General features: G+C 34.0%; 1 protein-coding gene across 1 annotated transcript in view; it reads right to left on the bottom strand.

Annotated features, from left to right (window-relative positions):
* Positions 1-411: 411 nt before the first annotated feature.
* The window catches only part of LOC149075328 (leukotriene A-4 hydrolase), a 59,524-nt gene continuing 37,453 nt past the window's right edge, over positions 412-22,482 (bottom strand). The window contains exons 16-17 of the mRNA XM_089242694.1: positions 12,735-12,839; positions 412-785 (exon numbers count right to left, since the gene is read on the bottom strand). Coding sequence (XP_089098820.1) covers positions 653-785; positions 12,735-12,839 — 238 coding nt within the window. The 3' untranslated portion in view covers positions 412-652. The remainder of the gene's footprint in view (positions 786-12,734; positions 12,840-22,482) is intronic.

The following is a 22,482-nucleotide window of genomic DNA, read 5'->3' as shown; positions in this document are numbered from 1 at the left end:
GTTTTCCCCCTCCATATAGTTTTCTTTGTCTCTGAAAGAATGCGTCCCGTGAACAAAATTTCCATGCTTCTTTTTCCTAAATTCTGGGTATGGTGCATTAGCGGTACCTCCGCAAACCACAAACAAGAATTGGCGCAAATGTGCAGGGATTCGGTGCCTTGGCACACCATGTAGCAAGGGAACCGTTTCGGCGCAGTTTGGCAACGGCTCTTGCACCCAACTGAATAGTAATAGAAAAAATTTGGTAGTTGATAACAGTATGAATAGAATTTAATTTTTTATGCCATATTTTTGAATCATTATCATTGCTTATTCTCACAAGACTAATAGAAATATGTTAGAATTATTGCAATTTAAACTCATGCCAGAAAGCAACAGTAGTAAAAGATGACAAAAAATCTCAAAAAAAGGTTATTTTTAAAATTTTTAATTGCTAATTATCACGAGAGATACCATGAAATATTCTAAAAAAATATCAGATATTTGATTCCAACTTGGTCTATGTTTAACTGGCATAGAATTTACGCACAGATTTCATTATGGGAAAAATTTCGTTGGATGTATTTTATTGTAAAAAAATGGAAAAAAAACAACCTAAAACTGTATCACAGTTTTATTTTTTCCATGTTTCTGTTAACAAAAGTTATAATTGCTAATCACCATTTTCTTTTTCAAGATGCAAAATTTTCCCAACAGAAAAAACTGCAACAAACATCATTCCATCAGCATTTTTCTTGAAAGTTGATATGGCTGTTTCACGACTTTCTTCCCAATCATACATATCCCTGTTGAAAAAATTTTAGAAATTTAATGAAAATTAGACCTTATTACAATAAAAATATGAAAGTGCTGTAATACAGTATAAGTATGATATTACAGTAGAACCTCAAAAAGTAGACATGAGAATAACTTGACAATTATTATTCTCATGGTTGGCATAATACTAAATTCTATGGGTCTCTTGAACTCGGAACAAGATAGCTAAATCCCGCTTAATTTGATTACAATGTGACGTACTATCACAACTATTTTTTTCAAAATTTACAGTGGATTGGCTAGTTAAAAATTTTCATGACATTTCTCTTGTATATTTCATCAATTCCTTGTTTCATTGCTTTTAGCTGTCGAAAGTACTTCCTCATACCTTTGGGGTAGCGTCATTTTCTGCAATAGCCATTGTGAAAGCTAGAATTAATATGCGTAATTTTGCTATCATGTTGTGGCAACAGCTTTCTTTGTTTACAACATTGTTTTCAGATAGCAAACATTTTTGCCATACAGCTTATATTACTGGAGGGAGCATCCAGTTGCAACGACGGCAGCGATATAGAATGCAAGGAAATCACGACTCAGTGAATAACAGTTCGTGAATGGCAATTTCCCCATAGAAATGTACAGTTTAGTCTCTAAATATTGCGTTTTGAAGATTAAAAAAAGGGTAGAAAACTCATATAAACATGAAAAAAGATTAAATTATTTATTTCATCAATACTGGGATAATTTCTTTCATTAATGCTGGAAGAATTTCTTTCATTAGCTCTGGAATTTTCCTTCATTAATTTTTGAATTTTCTTTGAATAATTCTGAAGTTATTTCCTTTATTATTATTTCTTTCATTAATTCTTGAATTATTTCCTTTATTATTTATTAGGGCTAGGATTTTTATGCTCTAAAAATTCCTAGAAAATGTTCTATAAAATTTCATTTACGCCCTCAAAAATCTAAATATGCACTATAAAGCGGAAAATATGTCCTAAAAAAAATTCATTTTTATCTCAGATGCCATATTATTTTGATAAAACTAATGTTAAGAAGTGTCAACAAAGTCTAGACTATTTTAAACCATTACTTATTTTATGAACAAAAATTATTCATTTTAATAACCACTATGAGTATCAGGGAGTCAATAACATAGCTGCCTTTTTTCTTACAGTTAATGCACCACTCACGCACAAAGTTTTAACTTTCTGAAAAAATTATCTATAAGGGAAAAAATGAAACTAAAAAAGAAGCACTTAATTTTCAAACACATTTATTCTTTTCCCCCCATGAAAAATAGAATCAGAGGATTATTGTTACTGCCATATATTACCAAAAATACACAAACATTGAAAAAGCAACTTAAATGTAATGCAGTGATTGTAACATCACCAAGCAAAATTTATTTTGTGTAAGTTTTCCCCCACAAATTCAGAATTAATGTGCTGATATCTATTGGTGAAAATATCTGCAAAGTATTTAAAAGAAAACAAATTTTAAAAAGTTCTTTTGTTTGAAAAAAAAAATATCTCAAAATTTCCCCATATGAACCAATTTCAGCTAAAATTTCCCACAAGTATCCATCACTGATTGTGAGATGATTTGTCTATTTACAGCCACACACTGTCACAGAAGAGCTAGGATTTTATGCTCTTCAGGTTTTTTGACCAACAGCAATACAGTTTAATTTTTAGTGCATAAAAATTCCTCTCTAAATGATACAATCTACATCCACTGCACTTGAGCATGATTTTTCAAAAAGGTTGCTAAGATTATATCAGTTGGCACTCATATTTCTGTTGTTTCGTGTGAAACAGGGAAAAAATTAACTTTTAATCTAAAACAGGGCTCAGCATGGATCATGGCCTCAAAACTAGTGAAAATGGTGACCAAAATATTTTTAGAAAGAGACCAAATGGACAATGAATTTTGATTATCACCGAATTGAATGAATTGAAATTGAATTTAGTTTTTACTAAACTTTGTATTTCAATGGAACTCATCAAAATTGCTTTCTTTACATAATAGTGTGAAATAAATACATCAAACTCGAACCCATTCTGCTAACCAGAAAAGTTTTGAATAACTTATCAAATTTATCAACAAGTATGTGTGACAGAGCAACTACATTTCATCATTTATAAGTAACAGTTGCAATGCTTTTCCCCATGTTGCTTTCCACAACCCATCTTAAAATCAATTTAAGCAGAAAAAACTTCAAAATGGGAAAAAATTTTCACATTCAAAGAAGGCAAAAAATGAAATAACACAAAGTCTGATGAATTTGTCCCATCTACATTCTAGTGGATTTTTCATTCATGTTACACTATGAATGACAAGATACAAAATATACTCAAACTTTTTTTAACTTGTACAAATTTTATTTACATATCTAGGTTTGTATAATATATACATTAATTTTGTCAAGCAAAGTTTATTGTATCTATGTTAAGCACTCAAAAAAATAACAGATTGATAATATCAGCAAAACATATATTCAACACTTATTAGCCATCTCCTGTCCACCATCAAGAATATTTTCATAAGAGCTGCATGTATGACACCAATCCCATTATTTTTTTATTGACCCAACCCATATAGAAATATGCATAGAAGAGTCCTTTCAACCTCAAATAAACTGCAAGTAGAAAGAGCTACATACAGGGTGTTCTGTTAATGGACCGACAAACTCAGAGGGTTGTTAGTAGACATCAAGAGGAACAAAAATTGACAAGGAACTTGGTGTCGCAAGCCATATTGAGAGGGTGAAAATCATAAAAAACGCATGCAGGCTCTGAGTCCAGAGAAGACAAAAAGGTGGATGTCAGTTGATCGCTGAAGGCATTTGTGGATTTCTATGGGGTTACCTTAAATCCCTCGTTTATGCGACACCTGTGGACACACCAGAGGATCTCATAGCGCAGATTGTCGCCACTGTGGTAGACATCAAAAGTATCTTCGAGTGCATCCGGGAATCGTTTTTACATCATTGTAGACTGTGAAATGACGTCAGCGGCCACCACTTCCAACTCTTGTAATAATTAATCAAATAAATCTTTTTGTAGTTATTATTTCGTTTTATGCTTTTTGTCGTTCCAGAGTAACGTCGAGACCTGCGTGTGTTTTTCGCGATTTTCACCCTCTCAGTGTGGTTTGCGACACCATGTCCCACTGCAATTTTTGTTCCTCTTGATATCTATTAACAACCCTCTGAGTTTGTTGCTCCATTAACAGAACACCCTGTATATGCAACTTAGATAACACGAGTAAAATGAGGAGATCAAAAAAATACTTAATTTAGAAATTAAAAATTCTAAAATATACTTCGTTTTGGTTGGATTTTAAAGAGAATAAGTGAAATGCTTCATTACACAAATTTCTAATATTGAACATAAAATTAAGAACAGCTTAATACTTTATGGCAATCAATTTTGTGCAAGAAAAAATTTTGTCAAGATTGTTATAAATCGCTGAAGCCTTTTATTCGTAGACAAAAAAAGTACACAACTGAAAATTTAATTTTTGTAGCAGGAAAAATTTTGTTTTTGTAGCACCATTTATCAATTTTGCAGCACTTCAAAATTTTGGCAGTAAATAACACGGTTTTATATACATATATGCAGTATATAGCATATGCTGTATTACTTTTTACTCCAAAAACAGTGTTATCTCAGCTAAGAAGAAAGGGTTGTTTTTTCCTCCTCCTCCCCCCCCCCCCCCATCAAGCACCAATAGATAAAACTTTCAAGAAAAATTTACCTTTTTATTTTTATACCAAAAAAATTTTAGACACTTCTTGATAGGTGTATTTATATTTTTACATTCTCTATAATAATCAACAAATGTAAACATAAATGTTAACATATGGCATTTCGGATTTCAAAAATAGTTAATATAACAAAGTGAGTGTTTTAAGATTAAGCTTGGAGATTTGGTAATCACTAATTTAAAGAAAATGGCCAGAGGAGAGACTTGAAATATTAATTAGAAACACTGTTTTTCTGCTGCAAAATTCTAATTTAGCATTAAATGTTTTTTTAGTTTGCTCTTGATCATTACCTCAGTTTGATTCTACATACTTTGAGATGACTTCTTTTGCTGGATCATTATTAGAATAATTAGAAATTTTAAGAAATTTAATATAATGATTAAAACTATAAAATTAAATTTTTAACAATATTATTTTAAATTATTAAATTAAAAAATTACATAAATTACTGAATTAAATAAAGTTTTTAAATGATTAAATTAAATTATTTTAATTATTATACGTTGAGGGGGGCAATCCACCCTCCAGCGGCAATGGCAGAGCCTACTGATGTATATCAATATATAAATTGACATACATCGTTACCCCTAAGACCTTCAAGTCTATCTCCACCTATGGCTAGACTGGGAAGTGGCGAGTCAACACTTTTTCTGTTAAAAATTAGAGGGGAGCCACCAAAATAATACTGCCCTTGGGTGAGGGGGAGAAAACAAACCAGTTTTGAAATTGTTGTTTGGTTTTTGAAATTTGTTATATTTTTCTTTTTTTTTACACACAACATACACCCCTGGAACAACAAAAAAAACATTTACTCCTTTACCCAGAAACAGTATAATTTTGCCCCCCCCCCCCCCCGTAATTTTTAACAGAAAAAGACACTGCAGCAGTTCCCCAGTAAATTTCCCATTTCCCCATGAACCTTGTAAGCACCAATGTGGCAACTTTTTTTCACACCAAGGAATCACAATTTTACGATGGTCAATTCAAGATGGCTGACAAAGAGCACATAAAATTACAAAAAAATATATAATTTATAATACGAATCAACCTAATATGCGGCAATGTGCGAAAATCGATGGAAATATGGCAGGAAATATAGAAAATGAGTATAAAATGAACACAAAAATCAAATCAACGACATACAGGGTTTATATAAATGCGGTTGATAGATTTTACAGATGCTGCTGTCAGGGTTACTTATTTTAGTGCAAAAAAAAAGTCGCCACATTAGCACTGACTCCTCCCGTTATCTCGAATTAACAAAAACAGACCCCGCCCTCTCCTATTGCAGTCATAACAGCGACTACTGCGAGACAAAAATGTTTTAATAATTTCTGAGGTCTAAAAGGGGTTTTTTACACAACACCAAGAATGGAGCGTAAAATTTCGATATTAAGTCAACAATTTAGAGTATCGTGAAGATGCTCTATATTAAGTTACGGCCAGAAGCAGATGAAGGTCAGTTGACGGCCCCAGACATAAAAAAAAATATATTAGGCCCCCTTAAATTAGGAAAAAAGTGTAAAGCAGGGGCCTAGGGACCGGCTCAATGTGTCCACCGTTAAATCTACCTCTATTTACAGCTCGAATGCACGTTAGCTGAGTTTTTATCAGCTTGATGACCAATTTTTGTCTGATTTGAAAACCATTGAGTTAAACTAAACGTTAAATTGCAGGATTCTGTGATCTTTTAATAAATAGTTATCCTTTCTATCATATTTGGGACTACAGTTTCTTGCTGAGATTTAAATCCAGTTAGAAAATATAGCACAAATTTTATTTCTAGGTAGAACGTGATTTTCAATCGGATGACTTTTTTTATTGCAAGATATCTTGTGGACATGGTTGCATACAGCTAAACATAACAAGACTATCTGCAATTGCTGATCTCGGTTTCATTAGTCTGCAGTTCACAAAAACATTTATTTCTAAGAATGCAAGAATAAAAAAGTAATCCAATATAAATATAAAACAGTGTCTAATTTCTCCAACAAAAACCTCTCCCACACCTTTCCGAATGGTACTCAACCTGAGAATTGCCCCTCAACTCCTTAAAAACAGTTTTTATGGAAGTTACCCGTAAAAGAATTCCCCAAGATTTCCCTTACTCGATTCTTTGATCTCAGAGGTTTCCAATTTTAAATACCTTGTGTATTGTAATCTCTTCCGATCTCCACTGGAATCGTCACGTTGATTATATTTTTAATAAATGTCCCCAAAACTCTTTTTCCTTCGTTCTAACCTGAAAAAATCTACCCGTCATGTCCATCACCTGTGCTACCAGACATATTATAATCTTATAATCTATCCAAAAAAGTCCATGCGCTTCATTTTTAACTGTTGGTCTTGGTCTGTCTCCATATCGGAGCTCAAGCACCAACTCAATATCCAACGGCTTATCATATCAAATCATATCAATTTATTCATTTACAACGTACAGAGATTTAGATTAGTTTAAACAAAACAAAACATATTTATCATCCAGAGGCTGTCATGCCTGTACGGATGATTGAAAATTTACATGATAATTAATGAATAAAATATATAAAACATACGACATGAACAGAAACATAAACAAAAAAAAAAGAGACAGATATACAACATAAAAGAGACAAAATTATCACTGTCAAATAAAAAAAAATACGTAAAGATAAGAAAAATCAAGAAGGAAAAAACATAACACAAAAAAGACGAAGTTCTTAACGCATGGCGAGAAATGTAAAATAAAACAAAACATTATAGATAAAAATTATATGAGGAAAAAAAATGAAACTCGCACATACATAAACAAACACAAAGAACAATTTTTTTTTTAATTGAAAAAATACACATAATTAAAGTGGCAAAGCTAAATTGAATAAATTTTATTGCTCCTCCTAAAGGTCAAAATAAGAGTCTACATCGTCTATTGAAATTAATAATTTGAATAATGATTTTTTAAATGCCGCGTGTGTGGGTATATTTTGTATTTCAAGTGGTAGTGAATTATATAATTTTGGAGCTAAATAATAAAAAATTTTACGAAAAATTTCTTTCCTAAAAGTAGGAATACGGTAAATCATATGAGGTCTTCGCTCGGAAACATTATCTTTTAAACTGCATAAACCTTTATTACGATTTAAGAACAGAATAATACGAAAAAGAGCATTATGGCGTAAAGGAAGTAGATTAAGATTTCTAAAAATTGTAGAAGAATGAGGCTGACCCCGATTCAAAATTTTGAAAACTCTCCTTTGTATCGAAAATAAAGGCAATAAATTAGTTTTATAATCACCACCCCATATAATTGCACCATAATTTATAAGTGAATAAAACCAAGCATAGTAAAGGTCTTTTAAGAAATTAGCGGAAACTTTCTTACTTATATAATAAAAATTATACAAAACAAAACGAAGTTTTTTAGGTAGATCATGAACATGAGATTTCCATTTTAAATTGCTGTCTACATTTAAACCCAAGTATTTAATACTATTTCCTTCTTGAATTGCATCACAATGACAATGAGGTTGAAAATCACAAGCGAGGGTATGAAATTTTAGATTAAGATGTAAATCAGATTGCATAAGATTGAAATTAACGTATTTTGTCTTCTGTAAATTTAATTTTAAATCATTAGCATAGAACCATTTTTGAATTAATATTAGATCATGGTTAATATGATTGTTAAGGCTGTCAAGATCATTACATGAATACATTAAAACAGAATTATCGGCATAAGTGATCATGGAACCGTCAAATTCTAAAATACAAAGATCATTAATGAAAATCAAAAAAAGTAAAGGACCCAATATAGATCCTTGTGGGACTCCTCTATTTATATGGACATAATTACTGAAATTATCCTGTACTTTGACTCTTTGTTCTCTATTATATAAATATGAAGTGAATCAATTTAAAATATGACCCCGAATACCAGCTGAATTAAGTTTTTCAATGAGAATATAATGGTTCACATTGTCAAAAGCCTTTGAAATATCTAAAAATATTGCAACAGTAAATTTGTTCTTGTCAATGCCATTATAAATAAATTTCAAAAAGGCCAAAAAGGCATTTTCAGCACCTCGTCCTTTTATAAAACCAAATTGGTTTTTAGCAAAAAAATTCACAGAATACAAAAAATTATATATTCTAATTGAAAGAATTTTTTCAATAAGTTTAGAAAAAATCGGTACAATTGAGATAGGCCTATAACTCAGCAGGGAATTTTTATCGCCAAACAGGAGTAATCTTGGCTCGTTTCAGTGACTCAGGAAATACAGCAAGTTGAAATGAGGTATTTATGAACTTTGTGATAAATGCAACATTATTTGCAGAAAACTCTTTAATCAAGTATGTATTAATTCCATCGAAATCATACGAATTAGTTTTAGAAAAAGAATTTAAAGTACTATGTACCTCAAGATCAACTACATCAAAAAAGGCAAAGGAATTTATGGTTATCTCTCGTTTAATTTTCCTTTTCAAAATCCTCCATGGGTTTTTTAATATCAACACTTCCAACATTCTAATTAAACCCTCAAATTTCTGTTAGACTCAGCCATTCCCAAAAATTACAGCCCATCTTTGCTTCTTCAGATTGTCACAAATTTAGCTTCTTCCCAAGAACTATTATCGACTGGAACCACTTACCACCAAATATTGTAAATTGTACTACAATTTCCAAATTTTCCTGTATCATCAATCACCATTTTTGTCATACATAACTTCAGCATCCTCTTGTATAGGATCAGCCAAACAATATTTAATAAATAAATTTCTTTCCGTAATTTTGGAATTATCTTTCATTAATTCTGAAATTATCTTTCATTAATTCTGAAATTATCTTTCATTAATTCTGAAATTATCTTTCATTAATTCTGAAATTATCTTTCATTAATTCTGAAATTATCTTTCATTAATTCTGAAATTATCTTTCATTAATTCTGAAATTATCTTTCATTAATTCTGAAATTATCTTTCATTGATTTTGGAATTATCTCATATCTTTTGTTCATTGTTTTAAACTCCTATTCATGCCATAAGAAAATAACAGACTGCGCTGATATTCATACACACACACAGAGTCCATGGGCGGAGATACGGGGGAGGAGTCAAACGTGGAGTCGACTGATTTAATGTATATATGTATAGATGAATTGACATCATCATCATCGTGCCCCCCCCCCCAGACTTCCAAGTCAATCTCCGCCTATGACCGAGTCACATGATCTTATGACAGTCTTGTACTATAATTGTCAAAGGTGATCGACCAGCATTGTTTGGAAGAAACTGAATTAGGTGTTTCAAGTTGAATTGGCCTAAAATCTTTTCTATACACAAAGTAAATGGCTCTGGTGATCCTGCCAAGAGGTTGACTGATAAATATTACAAGCTTTTCGAGGGAAATTGTGAAACAATTAGACACGTCGAAGCAACATTGAAAATGAAGGAGGATGTTCAACCAGTTTTTTGCAAATCTCGCGCTGTGCCTTATTCATTGAAGGTAAAAGTTGCAGAATAAATTTACAAATCTGTACAACGTGGAATTTGGAAATTTGTAAATCATTTCTAGTTGGACAACAACTCTTGTTATCATGCTGAAAAAGAATGGCAATGTCCGACTCTGTGGTAATTTTCAGGTCACATTGAACAAGTATCTTGATAAAAATCTATATCCACTGCCTATACAGCAGGATTTATTTTCGACTCTCAATGGTGGAAAGTATTTTTCATAGTTAGATTTGAGCCATTCTTATCAACAAATCGAACTTGATCAACATTCTCAAGAATGTCTTACTCTCAACACTCATCTTGGTTTAGTACTCAATTCCTGATGACATATCGTTTTACACCTCATTCTACAATGAGGAACTGGACGTCACAATCAGCAAACAGTTTGTCAGTCCACCGAAATAACCTCTCAGCAGTTGATCACTCTGAGTTTACGTTGGAGTGGCAACCAGTCACGATCTACAATATTTATTAGAGATGTTTTAGGATTTTATTAAAAACATTCACATCCGGAACAGCAAAGATAATCAATTAACTTATGACATAATTCTAGCTATTAAAACAGCAAGGAATAACAATATGGAGAGTTAATGACAGGAGTCAAGAAACATCAGGTTAGGTAAGTGAAGAAGTTAGCTGAAAAGCACTACGAATGGAGCACAACCAAAATTTATGGGGAAATTCCCAGCCGCACGTGTTTGCATGATTCAATCTGCCTCAAGGCCAGCCCAATTTGCATAGAATATAGCATTATAGAAAATTTGTGATCTGAAACTGGCAGCACTATGATTGGCCTTGATCGCCAATATGCAACCACAGCTGCTGATTGAAGACAAGAGACAGACCAAAAAGGTAAATATTAATGTATTTAACTGAATATATAATGACAATTTGGGACTTTTAAGCAGAGGGTCTATAGATATGTTACAGGTTGTCTCTGTATGGTATAATGGTCAGTGTGTTTGCCTAGTATGCAAGAGGTCTTGGGTTCGATTACCAGTGGAGAGAAACATACAAAACTTTTTCCAAATTTTCCTCTGCATAATATCCAGAACTATTGATTTCATGTATCTTAGCCAAGCAAAAAAAATCATCATCCATCTCCGTTGGTGAGTTTTCCCAGTGGTGATTTTTCCTGTTGATGAATTATCCTATTGGTGAATTGAGTGACATTTCATTTTAAACCAAGCACAATTTTGGTCTATCACCATGGGCAATTTACTACAAAGTGAGTTGTGCCGGAGGTGTGAGTGCATGTACCTAACAGTCTGAGTGCGTATATAGTATTGTGTCTGATTTTTCAGTGTTGCCATCCATATTTCAGAAGTGTGATGGTTTGATATTTGTACCATCGAAGGCCTGTTGCTCTCTGTGGCAAGAATTTTTTTTAATAGTGAGATCAGCTCGCATTCGCTCCTCAAAACTCCCAACTTCAGCTGACCACCACTGTGGCAACGATGGAGGTGAAACCCAGGTCCTTGCAATGCAAATCTGTCATTATGTCCACTCGACCACCACAGCGGCTAAAAAATCAATGAACTGTTCAAGAGGGCAAATTGCATGACAGTGAATTTTAGTTGGTCAATTTTCTGAAAATCCTGATGATGGGCATAGACAATGCTCATGACTGAAGAAGATTCAAGATCCTCCATCCATACCCAGAGTTGAATTAATGAAATTCAGATTGTGTATTCATTCATCTGCAGGATTTATTGACTTCATATGAGTTATAATAGTCAAATTACATTGTTTACAAGTGCATTGCCATTTCAAAATGCATTTTCTCTCAAATTGCTGTGGTACCCATAATCTTAAAAACACACACACACATCTGATGCAACACTAATAGTCAACATACTTGCAATAATAATGAGAGTGGTCCTGCTATTTTAAAAAACCCTTTCTCAGTGGTAGGGCTGATATGATAACAATAAATGCAGCTTAGGTGCAGGTTTCCACAAGGCCTCTTCCTGTAAGTATGGATCTATTGCCGATATTAAAACAGAAGCAGCTGTCATCGGAGAATAATGTAAATATTCATTACACCCACTGATGGGTATTAGCTTAAAACCACTGAAGCTGTATGATGTGATGGATTGAAATATGTGACAAACACACCACAGGACACTGAAAATAAGGCTATTGTTCATCAGAAGGAAGTGCAAAAAGAATTTCATAAAGATTTGATTAGAAATTTCAAGGATATGTTTGTTTTCAGTTTTTTATGGTGAGAGTCAGTTTTTTATGGTGTTATAAAAGTAGAGGTTTATAAAAGTTGGTAACAGGCCAAACTCTGCAAAGAGCAAAGTTTAGCAAAGAGCAAAGTTGAGTGCAAAAAGAAATGAATTCTTTTTGCACTCCCTTCTGATAAGAAAATTAACTGCAGCATGCAACAGATTTTTGACTAAAATCAATCTATAGATCCTGGAGTGCATAAGTGTCATCATTTTAACATGTTTCTGTGGATGAATAAAATTAAATTTCAAGGGTATTTAAAATTTCTAAATTATTGTGATTTTGCCTAATTTTCTTTTGCTTGACTACTAACCTGATGTAAATGCATAACACTTTTAGTACTTTTTTAAACACATCATGAACTTTATTCCAATTTAAGTGGAAATTAATGTAGCGATTCCAGTTTAAAAAAAAAAGTGCTTTCCCTGCTACAATAATTCATAACTGAAATACATCATTGTGAAAATAAGGCGTACTTTACCTATACACTGGCTTGACATATTTCAAGCGTCCTTGTTCTGAAACGAACTTAATAGCAAAGGGAATGATAGGTTTCCAATGAGACAGTAGGCCCAGACGAATCCACCTATAAAAAATTGAATGATGTGAGAATTTTGGCTTTTAATAAGATAAGTTTCATGCATCTGTGTGTGTATAGAACATGAAATACTCAGAAGACATTTTCTGGCATGTACTAATTTGTTAGAAATTTCCAGAGGAATTTTCACAAGGTGCATGTATGGCTAATAGTAGTAGTACTGTCAAATGTTTCAATGGATAGGGATTCATCGAAATAACATTCACACAACACATTACTAATATAACACAGCTGCAGTAGGCAGGGCCACAACTAGATGCTTAGTCACCTGGGGCAAGCGCACATTTTGATGCCCCCTTGTAATGTTAAAGGAGAGGTTTCAGAATGAAATTTGTGCTCCCTCGGGTCCAGTGCCCAGGGCACGAGACCCGCCTGCTCCCCCCTAGTTGCGCCCTGGCAGTGGGAGCCGAGTTTCAGTTCTAAGAATAATCATAAGTACTGTCAGTTGAGTCTGAAAAATTTGTGTATGTCTCAGAATTGTTTTCGAGATGGATATATATCTCTATTTTTCTTTCAAAAAGCTTTTGAGCCATTCCATATAAAATGAAAGGTTAAGCTTAGAGGAAAATGCATTAGAAAAAAAAAGACTAGCATGTTTTCACCGCACAAGGAAAATATAGGCTCTAAGTATCAAATTGTGCCGTCTGGACATTCTATGACCTCATTATTTGCATCTGAATGTATGAGACAGAGAAATGAGCTGACAAAATCACAAAAAGAAACACCTACTAAAGCCCGAATGGGTTGTGTACATAGAGTAAAATAAAAGAGCAAATGAATGTAAGGAAGAGCAAAATGTATGTCTGGTAATGTTATTAATTAGTACAAGGCTGGAAAAATCCCAGACATCAGATCTGCATGGCAACTAAAAAATTGGTATTGGCGCCTAAAATTTTCTTTGTTTAGTTACTAAATTGCAGGCTGAGAGCAGCACAAAATTCATAGCAGCATATCTGCCAACATGAAAGAGGGTCACCATGCCCTAAAAAAAAGTCAAAAGAAGCATTATTTTGGATCTTTTTCTTCTGGTAAAAATTTTTCTGACGCCTAGATTTTTTTGTAATTCATCCAGCTCTGAATTAATATACACATGATAATTTTTCATTTGAACAATACTCATTGCTAATGCAGTAGAACCTCTTTTTTTGGGGAGTTAATTTCTTAAGAGATTATTGTTCTTTTAGACCCCTGGGATGTTTGGCTACCGAAAACCACCCGAGATACCCACCGGCATTCTGGCTAGTCAAGTTTGATAAGTTCGGCAGTCAGAGGGTGGGGTCTTCCGGCTGTTGGATGAGAATGGGGACAGAGGTTGCATTGTCAAATTCCACCTAAATTATTCTTTCAATCTTATCCAATAATATGTATACTATAGTATATGTAATACTATAGTAATTAGTCTCGTCACATTATTTTGTTTATTGTATTGTATGAATAATTAAATTGAATATTTGTACTTTCCTATTCTCTGGGTAGTTGGCCACAAACTTCTGCCCGAGATCCATTCATTTGTTGACAATATTTTCATTATACAGGGTTCATACAAAATTTTCAAAATGAAAAGTAAGGAGTTTTTAAGGACTTTTTAAGGAGTTTCAAGCAGTTTTTAAGGAGTCATGGCAAACTTCATAACTTACAAGTTTTACAGCAAAAAAAGGGGGCGGGGCACATATGCAAATTTATTTTGAATTTGCAAACAAACTACCCCTCTTCTCAAAAATATAGATCTAGAAGTGGTTCAAAAATTACAAGTTTTGATTTGTTACCCGACATCATAAGAATTCATAAAATAATCAATCCACGTACATGCTTTCTGTCATCACCAAAGTGTTCTAAAACCTTCAAGTGTTAGTCAAAAATATAACTCATAATAGCATCACATAAATTATAAAAATTCTAAAAGTGATATTCATTCCCCCTCCAATTATTCAAAATAAAAACCACAGCCAACAAAGATTTTTCTTACAAAATTATTTATATTTGCAGCAACTCTTCAGGGCTCATATAAAATTTTCAAAATGAAAAGTAAGGAGTTTTTAAGGTGTCATGGGGCCACGCCCCCTCCGAAAAAAAAATTGCACCACTAGACAATAAAAGAAGCCCACATGTGAATTGATTTTCATTTAATTTCTTTTTCAATGTTTCCAAGACTTCAACTTTCAGAATAAAGGGTATGATGGGTAGCAATTTCAGCTGAAAAGAAAGAGATATGCCGTGACTGTACGCACGAGTAACAAGCGACAAGAGAACACAAATTTGAACAGTAACAGAGCATGATGATCAAGATTAGGTATTGAGAAGTGTAGTAAGAAAGAACAGAGAGAGTTGCGGTAGTATATAGTATTAAAATGATTTAAAGAAATCGGAAGTGATGTATTGAGTTCGCAATAAATTTTGTTTTTATCTTGCTTGAGCTGTGGCCACTTCTGCCAGAGAGAGATACAAATACAACGCCACAACAGGCAAAATGTCCAACGAGGTGGCTAAGAAAAAGATGCCCATAAAAATATGGATGTCATATTTCAAAAATACAGCAACCCAATTAAAAATGCAATGATCTGCGGCATAATCACGGATCACTTATATGATGCGCGGGACAGCTCCAGAGCATTTGGATCCGCTAAGTATTTGAAGATCACTAGAGTGGCTCTGTAGGGGACTCAATAGGGAGAATGTTAGTTCAGGTGCCCACAAACTAGTGAAAAGTTTTACTCGTTTTTCGCGCACCGAGTAAGGCGCCATTAAGAATATTTCATATTTTTTATAAAGGGTGGTTGATGACGTAAGAATCATCCAACCCCCCCCCCCCCTCCACGTCATCAAGTCAGCAAATCGAAAATCCCCCATCCATGCTGACGTAATACTTGAATGACCCCTAACATAAAGATACCCGAAAGTTATTTTCAGAAGGTTAAGGTTAAAAAAAGTGGGTTCAGCTATAGCGGCTGATCGGCTCGTCCTCCCCCCTCCCCTCCTGTAAAACCAGACGTGGCTCGGGCTGTCGCTTTTAAAAGCCGGGTTTTACTAGCAGGTTTTCTATGCCACGCGCAACGTGAATCACCCAGCGCTACACGCCGTCTATTCATCAATATGAAAAGCAGTACGACTGTTTTCCTATAGAGCGCAATACGGCTCACGACAGCGCTTTACATCGGGCGTGATTGGCAGACTGCTTCTAGTGAGTTAAGCGTCGTGTGCCGCGCGTTTCAGCGATCTTCCCTTCATTTTCGTGTTGTCTCTCTTCCCTTTAAACCGGATAGAGTAGATGACGCCAGGGTCATATAGCCATCCTGAGCCGATGCGCCACGCTTGGAAAACGCAAATGCGTAACGCCATTATGCAACTCATTTCTGCCGACACGAAATGATCCAGTTAGGTTCACGCGGCGCAAAAAGCCTACTCCTAGGAAAACCTGGCTTCAGGGATGAACGCTCGTTACGAGATCCCAGGAGATATAAACCCATTCTCTCTCATGGAATCTTGTGTGTGGATAGAGCCTGTACCTCCTTTTTATTTACTGCAACCAATCTGCGAAACAGATTCGCTTTCCCCACTGGACTTCAGTTTTTAGCATTTTAAGACGCGGCGGCGAAAAGATACGCTTGTCGTCATCCCTTACTCGAATTTTTTTTTCCTTTCTTTTGCAGTAGCGAGTTGTAATGTGAATAAAACACGTCAAAAAAACTACGGAAAGCAGTGACATTTTGCGGTTTCTCGGAATTTTCGTAATGAGATATTGGCTGTAAGCAAATAGGAAGGAGGGATAAAATAGGAATAATACGAGAGAATTGCGGTAAAAGAAAAGACGATTGCGGCAAAAGTAGGAAAATAGTAGGATAAATAGGAAAGCTGCGAGGTCTGCACTCAGTATACTGCGTAATATAGGAGGTTCGAGACATCGTTTCGCCACATAAGTAAAAACTTTCTCACCACTGGGCATGGGGGAATTTTCGGCTACTGGTTCAGCGGAGTGATGTCGTTCTACGGACCATCGATTTCCAACGCTGACCAGTTTGCGACATAGGCAGGAAAACACGTCAAAACTAGCGATTCGGTAAAAAATCGCATTTTTAGAAGCAAAAGCGTATAATCGTATTAATTTATTAAATACGACAAAAAAGTTTTATCAGGCGTTGTTGTTGCAACCGTAACGGTTGGCAGGTATGCACAACCATTGGATGTTCCAATCCCATCCCCTGCTTTCACATTTCCTATTATAAAGGGAGAGCGCGTTTTTTTTTTAAATCTTTTCTTCCTCTTTATATTGGGGGGAAGCTTCCTCTTATTTTTTTAGGCAATGCTATTCATCACCGTGGGGAACGCCTATTCTAAAAAAGATCATCCCTTCAGAGAGAAAAAAAAAAAGACTTTTTCAGGCGTGGCTGCAAAAAGTAAGGAGTTATAAGGGCCCTTCCAGAGGGAAATGAAAAGTAAGGAGTTTTTAAGGAGTTTGTAAGGATGTGCGAACCCTGTTATATAATATAGATCTAATGACCCATTGGGTGAACCTGATCAATTCCTTCTTTGATGTTATTCTTGTTGCCATTCTAAAATAATTTTAGTGTAAAAAAGTTTGTGATGTATAATTATGGTTTAGTTTCATCATAGTTTCCATGTAAAGACAGAATGTTCAAATGGAACAGATGGTCCCAAAATATCATCGTTAGTTGAATTTACCCCCGTCTGGCTACAGATTCATCGCTATTTCTTCGAGTTGAACTTGTTAGTTCATTTTAATGATTTGATTAGTGTTTGACACTAAGCCTTTCACGTTCGCTGAGAGGTTTTTAGAAAAATCGGGATTTCAACATTGGGGGGGGGGGAAAAATGTAAAGGTTGAGCCTCAACTTTTAGATTTTTTTTCCCCTAAAATGGAAATCCAGATTTTTTAGACATAATCAAACCTTTAAATGCGCTATTCTCAAAAGTAACTTTTTGCACCTGCATGGTTTTAGCATGCCACCGCCAAAATGTTCTTATTTTGAGATGTTCCAGTTGATGTAATTTGACCAGTTGGGTGTTTCCAGTATACTTCCTGTGATGTAATCCGGAAAGTATGTAATCCATGGTGAAATAATCCGGACCCAAAACAAATTAATAAAAATTCTTTCAAATCAGACTGAAAGCGTTAACTTGACTCATTATAACAATTTAAACATTTTACCAATCAGACATTTATATTTCTATAAAGTATGTCTGACTGTTTAATAGAAATTTTAACTTGTGTGAAAAACATACAGTGGTTAATCCAAGGAGACCAAACTAGATATTAGTAAATTCCAAACCTCATAAAAAATATTTTATGCAAAAATTTCATTTCCTAGCCCCTAAACAATATAATAGTTTACCCCAGTAAATCTACAAAGCATTCAAAATGAGTATAATTTTAAAAAATCTTTGAAAAAGTTTGTACTCTCAATATCTGATATAGAAAATTGCTACTGAACCAGGGAATTAATTCACTACCTTCTATGCATACGTAAGCATATGCACCAGGAAAACTGTGTATGATTCCTCCCTTTCCATGCATGCACATATATATATATATTTTTTTAGTTCTCTTAAAATAAGCGCCTCGATGACCGAAAATATTTATTTACACCACAATCTGACACTTCTGCCCGCCACCAACATGTATTACAAAATTTGAATTAATATTTCCCCCCCCCCTTTTTATTTTTTCTTGATTCATTTTACCTGAATATACAAAATCAGACTACATTTTGTATTATACATGTTTCGTGTTTGTGTACAATTTGTAATTTTTTGGTTTATTTGCTTTTTTTTTTGCTTTTTGAATATTGACATGTTATATTGAATAACTTTCTGTAAGCGCCAACATGGTCCGTACGATCCCTGGTGTTTCAAACATTTGATGATGCATAATTATGTCATAAATAAATAAATTAATTAATAATTAATCTTCCTGTACAAGTGCACCAATGGAGAGATACCAATGCGTCTACAATAGTTTGCTTTGAAACTTGGACTGGCTAGTTTCAACAACTCCATGAAGGATTGCAGATGTTTTGGTTTCAAATGTCAACTGCATAACATAACTTATTTGTCCCAAGTCAATTATGATAAACCTATATAAATTAGAGTTTAAAATTGAATTACAATATTTTTAAATAATTTTACAATATTTTGAAGAAAATACAAAGATGGAAAGAAAAATTATATTTGAATTGACACGGTAGAAAAGTTAATTCATAATGTGATGAAGAAAGCTGGGACAGGGAAAAGAGCAGTAGCTAAAAGTTAGTAAAATGCTCTCGACCCTAAGATGAATCATAATCCTAAATTTCAGAAAAATCAGCAAAAAGTTTGGCAATTCAGCACTCGATAAGTGACGCACATATATCTTATTTCTTTTGACCTGAAAGAAAGATAAAGAGAACGAAGTATATCGCCTAACTGTAAAAATATATTTATCAATTTTATTAAAAAGTGAATCATGGCAACCAAAAGCTGATATCATAGAATTTTATGCTAACTGAATACCGAATAGCGACCGAATATTCATCCCATCTTTAATTACAAGAAAAAAACAATGAATTGAAGCAGTGTTTCCCCATGGTTGGCGATGGAATGGCTCAGGGGGTTGTAAATACAAATACAACGCCACAACAGGCAAAATGCCCAACGAGATGGCTGATAAAAAGATGCCCATAAAAATATGGATGTCATATATTTCAAAAATACAGCAACCCAATCAAAAATGCAATTAACACAAATTATAAACAATATAAACACATGATAAAATATCATACAACGCCCATAAAGAATACTTATGGTTGTCTTATTCTAAGAATGGATAGCTTCTCAATTTACCCCAACATGTTTATCGTATTTCTTTTTAAACGTGTCAATTGTGTTACAATTTACTACCTCCGGGGGTAAGCTATTCCATTTATTAACAACCCCATTAGAGAAAAATTCCCTGCGACACCATAACCTTGCATTGTCCCTCACCAATCGATACTGGTGTCCCCTTGTAAAGCCAGTCGATTGGCAGTGTACTAAAAGTTCATGATCCATTCTGTCCATCCTGTTTAAATTTTGAACACTTCGATTATACCTCCCAGACACCTGCATTCATCCAATGTAAACATATTCAAAAAATGAAGTCTCTTTTCATAACTCAAGCCCTGTGTGCCAATAAGGACACGCGTAGCTCTTCTCTGCACCCCTTCAACCAAGTCTATGTCCCTCTGTAGGTATGGTCTCCAAAAGTCTTACAGCATACTCCATTCCAGGACAAACTAAGCCTCGAAAAAGCGGAAGAATGACTTTAGGAGAATGCGAAGAGAAAATATAGATAGAAAATATATTATAGAAGCTACAAATATAACAGGATACTATGGGTTCGCTTGAATTAGGGGGCTATGAGAGAAAAAAAAATTCTGAAGAAAGGGGAGATGGAACAAAAAGTTTGGGAAACTATGAATTAAAGCAACAATATTTGGGATTGATAACAAAAATGAGAGAAAATTTTTTTTTTAAAAAAGCAGCCATATTTTTTCGACAAATTTTTCATACCAGTCTAGTTAAGACACACTTTTTTGCTTACTGAGGGCAATATTTACTGTCTGGAACAGCAGCAGTTTAAATGGGCTGAAGATTTTCTATAAGTTTTCTATTTTTTTTATACTCAGAAATTGTTGCAAAATGGGAGAAAATTTCAAAAGAATCAGCAAAAAGTTTGGCAATTCAGCACTCGATACTTAGCGACATTAGCAATTTAAAACTCATTATTTGGCGAGAGGGCAATTTAATACTTGCTATTCGGCAAAGTTGCTAAATTAGCATTCGTAATTTGAATAAATAATAAATAAAATTTGGCGGACTTGTTCCTTTATTCGTGGAATGAAAATGTTTTGATGGAACACCAGGGTTTGACACAATGAGAATCGACTGTAGTAATTTCTGCTGCTTATAGTGGCAACTTTTTTTTTCTTTTTTTGAAAACAGAAACTAACTTGTATTTGCACTTTAAAATTCAAAGACCATTGCAAACTATCTCCAGCAGCACGATCACAGATATTATCATGGTTTCAAGATGGAAAGTCCAACGATAGTTTAAATAAGGGGCTGCAGTTATCACAATCCGATTTTCAGTGACAAAGTTGAGTGCAGGAACTTGCTGGAAAAACTCAAAAATTGATTCGAAAAAAATCAGCAATTTTCTCTCTAATTTTGGGACTTCTGGCAACTCTTTTAACGAGAGACCAGATGGATTATTGGTCTGATATGTTTGTAGCACTTTAAATAAAATTTGTATTGGGGTAAAGTTGCGAAGGTAAATAAAAATGAAATATTTTTTGATTGAGAATTTTCGTTCAAATGTAAAAAATTTCTCTGTAGTGCTTGCAAAGCGTGAAAAGCACACACGGTTAGCCCACACTTTGCAGTGTCATCAAACTACTTTCAAACAAAGACCTCTATTTTTTCAAGGTCATGAGACAGTGCAACTATGGAAAATGGGAGGAGGGGATGTGCTACTGAGAAGTAGAGTGGAATAAAACACGCTCTTCTTGGAAAGAATTGTTTCGCTGCAAGCACGAAAAAAATTTTTTGCCATCCTTTTCCGAAATTCCGGGCACACTGAGGCAAAATTTGTTATTTTGGCTATTTGGAGCAGAAAAATATGAAAATACACTATTGAAGAAAGATGTAAGATGTAAATTTTGGCGCAATTGGCACAGAGTTCCTACCCTTGTAACTGCAGTTAATGAAACAAAACAAAGTTGCTTTCGCAATCACAGGAGTTTCAGCCAAGTTTCTGTACAATGTTCATAATTGATTGTATAATTAGTTCAAAAAGAACGAGTCAGGAAAAAATAATCTTTTTAAAGAATGACCGAGTGAGTCACTTCACAAGGCGTGTTGACGTGGGGTATGGATAAAGTAAGAGTATTGATAAGAGCACGAATGGAAGATCCCATGCTGATTAGAAAATCCTGTATTGTCACTTCAACAGTTTGGTTATGGAGAACAGGTGTTGAAAAAAGAAATGTAAAGAGAAACATTTAAGGCAAAGATATGATTTCCAGCAAATAATTATTTGGTGAGAAATAGGGGGATGAGGGGTGTGATATTCTTGGATACATAAAACTTAACTGGGGCAAGCAGTAACATGTTGCATTTAATTTAATGTAACATGATTCATTTTACCAACATAAATGTTTGGGAAAAAAGGTTCTAAAAGTATATTATTTTCTAAAATAATTGTTAAAGTAATGCTAAAATATATTCAAAAATTACTCTTTGTTCATCCGATTTTCAGTAATTTGTCGCATGTTTGCTGATTGCGGCAGATTGATCAGAAATATTGTTTTCTCATGTAAAAATATGCAAATGATTTTCAGTGATGTCATTTTTTTTCCATCTTGAGATGGAATGGTTCAGTGGACCAACTATGCTTAGAAAGTTGTCCATGATCTGAAGTGTAAGTATTGCTTATGATCGGAATCATGTGCTATTTCTATTTCCATCATCATGTGCTACTTCTATTTCCATCATCATTTTAAACTCATGTCTTGAGTTTAACATAACATTTAATCTTTGGTCATTAAAGTTTTAAGGCTAAAACGAGACTCTACCGTGTAGGTCCCACAATAGAACTGAG

This window comes from Pholcus phalangioides, unplaced genomic scaffold, assembly GCF_987345545.1.
Source record: "Pholcus phalangioides strain wild (caught in Gottingen) unplaced genomic scaffold, Ppha-v1.0 ptg000015l_1, whole genome shotgun sequence".
NCBI classification, from domain to species: Eukaryota; Metazoa; Arthropoda; class Arachnida; order Araneae; family Pholcidae; genus Pholcus; species Pholcus phalangioides.
The sequence above is the reverse complement of the archived record's forward strand: the minus strand, read 5'-3'. Positions and strand labels throughout refer to the sequence as shown.